The sequence below is a fragment of the Odocoileus virginianus genome, chromosome 4 (genome assembly GCF_023699985.2).
Source record: "Odocoileus virginianus isolate 20LAN1187 ecotype Illinois chromosome 4, Ovbor_1.2, whole genome shotgun sequence".
In the NCBI taxonomy this organism is placed as follows: Eukaryota; Metazoa; Chordata; class Mammalia; order Artiodactyla; family Cervidae; genus Odocoileus; species Odocoileus virginianus.
The window spans coordinates 38,406,458-38,414,555 of record NC_069677.1 but is presented as its reverse complement, the minus strand read 5'-3'; the positions used below and the strand labels follow the sequence as shown (position 1 = coordinate 38,414,555).

At 41.4% G+C, this 8,098-nt stretch overlaps 1 protein-coding gene across 4 annotated transcripts in view; it reads right to left on the bottom strand.

Annotated features, from left to right (window-relative positions):
* Nucleotides 1-1,107: 1,107 nt before the first annotated feature.
* The window catches only part of LRRC31 (leucine rich repeat containing 31), a 28,513-nt gene continuing 21,522 nt past the window's right edge, over nt 1,108-8,098 (bottom strand). For 3 of the 4 annotated variants that reach the window (XM_070466443.1, XM_070466447.1, XM_070466445.1), the window contains 2 exons: nt 6,465-6,632; nt 1,108-2,649 (listed from right to left, as the gene is read on the bottom strand). In XM_070466443.1, the coding sequence (XP_070322544.1) occupies nt 2,318-2,649; nt 6,465-6,632 (500 nt within the window). In that variant the 3' untranslated portion in view covers nt 1,108-2,317. The remainder of the gene's footprint in view (nt 2,650-6,464; nt 6,633-8,098) is intronic. The other variant, XM_070466444.1, reaches the window with a different exon arrangement.

The window sequence follows — 8,098 nt, the reverse complement described above, 5'->3', positions numbered from 1 at the left end:
GAGCCTTCTCCAACACCACAGTTCAAAAGCATCAATTTTTCAGCGCTCAGCTTTTTTCACAGTCCAACTCTCATCCATACATGACCACTGGAAAAACCATAGCCTTGACCAGACAGACCTTTGTTGGCAAAGTAATGTCTCTGCTTTTTAATATGCTATCTAGGTTGGTCATAACTTTCCTTCCAAGGAGTAAGCGTCTTTTAATTTCATGGCTGCAATCACCATCTGCAGTGATTTTTGGAGCCCCCCCAAATAGACAGTTTCCACTGTCTCCCCATCTATTTCCCATGAGGTGATGGGTTATAATTACATATAAATATAAAGATTCTTTTACTGAAATGTTTATGGATAAAATGCTTTGATGTCTGGGAATTGCTTCAGAATAATAGCAGAGAGAGATAAGTGTAGATGATCCAAATGAACCAATAAGTGTGCTTAGTCACTCAGTCACGTCTGACTCTCTACGACCCCATGGACTGTAGCCCACCAAGCTCCTCTGTCCGTGGGACTATTTTCCAGGCAAAAATACTGGAGTGTGTTGCCATTTCTTTCTCCAGAGGATCTTCTCTACCCAGGGATCGAACCCAGGTCTCCTGCATTGCAGGCAGATTCTTTACTGTCTGACCCACCAGGGAAGCCCTAAAATGAACCAAGATCAGCCATAAATTGTAATTGTAAAAGCATGTGATAGGTACATGGAGGTTCACTATACTATCATGTCTGCTTTTAAAACTGTTAATTATGAAACAATTCACAGGATGTTCCAAAGAAATGTACAGAAAGGTCCATGCACCCTTCACCCTTCCTCAGTGTTGACATCCTCCATGACTATAGGAACGGACGTCAGTACCATCCACAGGCCTTATTCAGATTCCGTCACTTATACATGCACTTGTCACTTATTTGTGAGTGTGTGTGTAGTCCAATGCAATTTTCTTACATGCAGCTTTTGTGTAGCCACCACCACAATCAAGATACAGAATTGTTCTATCACTACTTGTGCTGTTACCCTTCGTCACACCTACCACCTGTCTCTCTTCCAGCCCCTGACCTGTAATTTTGTTATTTCAGGAGGATCATATAAATGGAATCACATAATAAGTAGCATTTGGGGACTGGCCTTTTTATTTTGCATAATTCACTTCCAGTCCATCCAAATGGTGCACGTAGCAATAGTTCATTCCTTTCCGGTTGCTGAGTAGTAGTGCATAGTTTGCTCACCATCCACCCATTGAAAGGTGTTTCTCTGTTTCCAGTTTTTGGCTAGTATGAATAAAGTCGCTCCGAACATTTACTCAGAGAAGTGAAGGATCATTACCTAAGACATCCCCATTTATCCTAATCAAGACTTCTTCACCCTGATGACTTTTTCTTTTGGAATAATATTGATTTCAAATTCAACATGTCCTTCAAGCAATGATTATAATATGAATTATTAGTGTAGCAAGAAGAAAGCAAAACATAATATGATTAGAATATATCAGAATAGAAATGTGTGAGCAGATCCCTCTGCCATGCAATGAATTTCATGCTCTAGTAAGAGAAAACCAGAAATTCCCAAAATCACTGACAGCAACACAGGAACTTTAATTAATGAATTAAATAGGTTTTTATGAGGCAAATTCCATGTCCAGGAAATGCTCAGAGGTATTAGTAATATGTTAATTTGTTTATTTTAGCAACAAAATATTTTACTTTATTTTAACAAGGTATGATTTTGATACTGGGTTTTGAATTTTTGATCATTTTTAATGAAGATCTGTATGTCAGTGACCATTGTTTGTACTCATGGTTTGTATCTGATATAAAAGGCAAGAGAACAAAAAACAATAAACAACTGAAAGGCATACTTTCTGATGAAGATTACATTTCCATCAGACCACATTGAGACACATATGATGATAAAGATAACATGAAAATGTTCCACATTTTCACATTGGTGCCTTCACATTGGAATTTTACACACTCACATAAATACACACCCCTATATTTAAAACATTTAGTAAAAGAGGCAGAAAATTCTAGGGAAAGAAAAAAGGAGATGCGTTACTGGAATCTAAACATTTTGTCAGGCCTTCTAAATAGAAAATGAACTATGTATCCAAACAAATGAAAACCCATTGAAAAATGCCACCATTGTTTCATAAAATAGAGCATAAAACGGCATGTTCTTATTAGATTATCCTAGACATATATTTACAAAGCTCTTGTAACATGAATCACAGCTCAGAAGCTGGTATTCCTTTGACTTCACCAGGATTCACTCATGTTCTTTTCTTCTTCCTTTGGGTGACATGGAAAGCCTTGGAAAGTCAGCTTACTGAAACCCACCATGGTCAAAGTGAATGCTGCTTCTCTGATCTTGGTCAAAGCCTTGTAGTTCTTCCTCCTGTGAAGCTGAGAGAAGCCACCTCTTCATTCCTATCTCAGTGATCTTGGGAAGTTTGGTCACGGCACTTAGCAAGTGTCTAAACCATTGTCCGCACTTCCTAAAAGTTGATGGCCGAAGGCTTATATCCAGCTCAGTTAATTCCTTGAGGAGCCACAGGTTTTGGCAGAAGATGGTCCATCCTGCCTCACAGATGCTGTCGTTATAACTCAGGTCCAGCTTCTGCAGCCTGGTCAGGTGACCTGTCTGAATTACTGATGCTAAAAAATAAAATCACTCTGCTAAAAGCCAAGAACACTTGCTAGTCAACTGTTTCCCACTTCCAATAACACAACACACTAGCTCCAGGATTTGTAATAAGAGTGGCACTAAGATGACACCACCCTTAAGGCAGAAAGTGAAGAGGAACTAAAAAGACTCTTGATGAAAGTGAAAGACGAGAGTGAAAAAGTTGACTTAAAGCTCAACATTCAGAAAACTAAGATCATGGCATCCAGTCCCATCACTTCATGGCAAATAGATGGGGAGACAGTGGAAAGAGTGTCAGACTTTATTTATGGGGGCTCCAAAATCACTGCAGATGGTGATTGCAGCCATGAAACTAAAAGATGCTTACTCCTTGGAAGGAAAGTTATGACCAACCTAGATAGCATGTTAAAAAGCAGAGACATTACTTTGCCATCAAAGGTCTGTCTAGTCAAGGCTATGGTTTTTCCAGTGGTCGTGTATGGATGAGAGTTGGACTGTGAAGAAAGCTGAGTGCCGAAGAATTGATGCTTTTGAACTGTGGTGTTGGAGAAGGCTCTTGAGAGTCCCTTGGACTGCAAGGAGATCCAACCAGTCCATCCTAAAGGAGATCAGTCCTGGGTGTTCATTGGAAGGACTGATGCTGAAGCTGAAGCTCCAATACTTTGGCCACCTCATGCAAAGAGTTGACTCATTGGAAAAGACCCTGATGCTGGGAGGGATTGGGGGCAGGAGGAGAAGGGGATGACAGAGGATGAGATGGTTGGATGGCATCACCAACTTGATGGGCATGAGTTTGTGTAAACTCCAGGAGTTGGTGATGGACAGGGAGGCCTGGCGTGCTGCAGTCCATGGGGTCACAAAGAGTTGGACACAACTGAGCGACTGAACTGAACTGAAGCTGGAGGAAGCTGTGCCTCTGGGCCCCATCTGACCTTGCCACTGCCTACCTGCTGGGAATCTCAGCTCCCTCCACGTGCCAGCCATGCAGTGTTGGACAACAGTCAGGTCCCCACAAATGTCCCCCTTTTAGGACTAAACATGCCCTGGTCCTTCAATCATTTGTCACACATCATGGCTTCCAGACCAAGCAGGATGCTCCATTCCCATCAAGGCTTACTATAAATCTTTAGTAACCAAGACAGTATGAAATTGGTAAAAGAATAGACACATAGACCAATGGAGGCTTCCCTGGCGGCTCAGTGGTAAAGAACTTACCTATATTTTCTTCTTACCCCCTTAACGGTATCTTTCACACAGCATAACTCACAGTTTTGATAAAGATCTATTTATCAATTTGCTAATTTGGTGGGCAGAGCTTTCTGTGTTATATCTTAAAAACTTTTTGCAAAACTCAAGTTCCCAAGTATTTTTCCTAGATTTTATTCTAAAGGTTTTACATTTACATTTTACGTATCCATTTTGAGTTATTTTTGTCCAAGTTGTGAGATATAGGCTGAAGTTAATATTTTTGTGTATGATAGCTCAATTAATCAAGCCTTCAACTAATCAAGCCATTAGTTGAAAAGTCATACTGAATTGATTTTGCATTTTTGCCAAAAATCAACCCCATGGACTGTAGCCTGCCAGATTCCTCTGTCCATGGGATTCTCCAGGAAAGAATACGGGAGTGGGTTGCCATTTCCTTCTCCAGGGGATCTTCCCGACCCAGGCATTGAACCCATGTTTCTTGTGTCTCCTGCATTGGCAGGCAGATTCTTTACCACTAGCACCATCTGGGAAGCCCTCATTAGTCATTCAGTTCAGTTCAGTTCAGTTCAGTTGCTCAGTTGTGTCTAAGAAAGAGAAAAAAATCCATTTTCAAGCTGTACATGGGATGCAGAGAAGTGTTACCAGAGTAATTTCAAATGCCCTGAAAAAAACTGCTAGCTAATAACATTCTATTACTTCAGTTCAGTTCAGTTCAGTTCAGTCGCTCAGTTGTGTCTGACTCTTGTGACCCCATGAATCACAGCATGCCAGGCCTCCCTGTCCATCACCAACTCCTGGAGTTTACACAAACTCATGCCCATCGAGTTGGTGATGCCATCCAGCCATCTCAAACTCTGCCGTCCCCTTCTCCTCCTGCCCCCAATCCCTCCCAGCATCAGGGTCTTTTCCAATGAGTCAACTCTTTGCATGAGGTGGCCAAAGTATTGGAGTTTCAGCTTCAGCATCAGTCCTTCCAATGAACACCCAGGACTGATCTGCTTTAGGATGGACTGGTTGGATCTCCCTGCAGTCTGAGGGACTCTCAAGAGTCTTCTCCAACACCACAGTTCAAAAGCATCAATTCTTCGGCACTCAGCTTTCTTCACAGTCCAACTCTCACATCCATACATGACCACTGGAAAGACTATAGCCTTGACCAGATGGACCTTTGTTGGCAAAGTAATGTCTCTAGTTTTTAATATGCTATCTAGGTTGGTCATAACTTTCCTTCCAAGGAGTAAGCATCTTTTAATTTCATGGCTGCAATCACCATCTGCAGTGATTTTGGAGCCCCCCAAAAATAAAGTCTGACACTGTTTCCACTGTTTCCCTGTCTATTTGCCATGAAGTGATGGGCCAGATGCCATGATCTTAGTTTTCTGAATGTTGAGCTTTAAGCCAACTTTTTCACTCTCCTCTTTCTTTCATCAAGAGGCTCTTTAGTTCCTCTTCACTTTCTGCCATAAGAGTGGTATTATCTGCATATCTGATATTTCTCCCGGAAATCTTGATTCCAGCTTGTGCTTCTTCTAGCCCAGCGTTTCTCATGATGTACTCTGCATATAAGTTAAATAAGCAGGGTGACAACATACAGCCTTGACGTACTCCTTTTCCTGTTTGGAACCAGTCTGTTGTTCCATGTCCAGTTCTAATTGTTGCTTCCTGACCTGCATACAGGTTTCTCAAGAGGCAGGTCAGGTGATCACACATTAGTCATTAGGGAAATCCAAAATAAAATAACAGTGATTTGTCCCCATCTTCTAATTACAGTGTTTGGCCATAACACTTGTTTTGAAAGCACGTATTTATTCCAACTAGGTTGAAATATTAGAGAACAGTGTGAACGTAACACGAATTTCTTGTTTGCTTACACATAATTCATCCACAAGGTGAACAGAAAAAAACTACACCTAGCTGAACAAAGCCAGGAATAGGCATAAACAAAATCCACACATGCACAGCCCTCCCAAGGACAAGGAGCCTTGCCCATCCACATCCAGTTCCAACTTTCTATTCTATGTCAGATAATCCTCCTTCTTCCACCCCATATCTGTATCTATCTCCTTTTGCTTTTTTTAAATGGTTGGCTGCACCTGGTGGCTTGCAGGATCTTAGTTCCCCAACTAGGAATAGAACCTGCACACTCAAAAGTGAAAGCATGAAGTCCTAATCACTGGACCACAGGGAATTCCTCCATCTCCTTATGAACCAGTTTCTACTGTGTATTTGGTGTTAGAATTGCCTGTGTCTATTTTAGGGCTTCCTGGGTGGGTAAAAGATCTACCTGCAATGCAGGAGGGATGCAGTTTTGATCCCTCGGTTGGGAAGATCCCCTGCAGGAGGGCATGGCAACCCACTGCAGTGTTCTTGCTGGAGAATGCCAAGGACAGAGAAGCCTGTTGGGCTCCAGTTCATGGGGTTGCAAAGAGTTGGACATGACTGAAGTGACTGAGCACAAACCAGCTTTCTCCCAAGCCGATGTCAAGGAGCAGGGAAGGTGCACAGAGAGCTTAACTCCAGGCCTCATTGCCTCCTCCACCTCCCTTCCCCCAGGCTGGCAGGGCAGGCACACGGGGCTCTGAGAGTCAGGATGGCTTTGGAACCAGAAGATACACACCCAAGAGAGCCATGTCCTCTGTCACCAGGGAACAGCTGCTCAGCCTCAGCACTTGAAGAGACATTGAATGCTTTAGCATCTCCAGGAGCAGCTTCAGGTTGCCGCCAATACACTTATTCCAAGAAAGGTTGACTATTTTCAGAGCAGGGAGGTGAATGGAGGCTTCAGCTGAAATTGACAGCGATAAGAATAGCAATAACTTAGACTTCCTTAGAGGTCATAAACTTTGAACTTGAGCAACCTAGGCTAGGGCAACATCATTAGCACTGAGTTAAGAGAGTCATGGGCTTCCCTGGTGTCTCAGATGGTAAAGAAACCGTCTGCAATGCAGGAGACCTGGGTTTGATCCTTGGGTTGAGAAGATCTCCTGGAAGAGGGCATGACAACCCACTGCAGTATTCTTGCCTGGAGAATCCCCATGGACAGAGGCACCTAGTGAGCAACAGTCCATGGGGGTCACAAAGAATCAAACATGACTGAGCAACTAGCACATTTACTTTCAGAGACATCTTAGTTGCAGCATGTGGGATCTAGTTCCTGACTGGGGATCGACCCTGGGTCCCCTGCTTTGGAGTGTGGAATATTAGCCCATGGACCACTAGGGGAATCCTGAGATCCAGCAGTCTTTGGATTAAATTGGGTGAAAGAGGGACATCATTTCTGGGTGTGGGCAGTACCCTCCACAATTCCTTGTTTCTCCTGCCTGAAATCCATGGATTCAATTTATGTTGCCTATTTTCATTTGGAAGAAATTTTGGAAACTTCAGAAAAGTAAAACTTGGTTAAATGGTTAATTCACTATCAACTGGCATTTCTTTCCTTCACCTCATGTTTAAGAAGGAGAGAGCATTTGGAAGAAATTTTGGAAACTTCAGAAAAGTAAAACTTGGTTAAATGGTTTATTCACTATCAACTGGCATTTCTTTCCTTCACCTCACGTTTAAGAAGGAGAGAGAGGTAAACAGTTTTCTCATCTAGTCAAGATTTCCAGAGTGTGTTCTGCTTTTACACATCCCACTGGCTTCTGAAATGGAGACAAGGCCAAACCTTCCTGGAACTCTGAAACACCAAAATGTATTGTGTTTACTTAACTGCAGTTACAGAAACAAGGAAGGGAAATAGTGTATCTTGGAAAGATGTTTAAAGGAAATGGAAGGACTTTCTGCCTAGTTCATAGTTTCCCCTAACATTAAAACTAACCAGAGCAACTTATTCACAAGGTATAGTCATTAATTACATTTTACATTTTCTTTCTAAAAAATGTTTGAGGGGTAGATATATATTCTTTTTATAATATCTAATAAGAACACCCCTCCCACTCATGTGATTCAGTGACCTATTAACAAGAAATTGAACTTTTTATTCTAAAAATGATATAAAGAAATATGTATATATTTACTAGATATATATTTATATATGTGTGTATATTTATATGCATAAATACATATTTATATGTGTGTGTTTATATGCGTAAATACATATATATATATTTCTTTGTATATATTTACTTCTTTTTTATTGTTGGTTTACTTCTTAATTCAAATGGAATTAAGCAGATCTTCCCTGACTTATGGTGGGATTGCATTCTGATAAGTTGAAAATATCTTAAGTAAAAAATGAATTTAGTACACCTA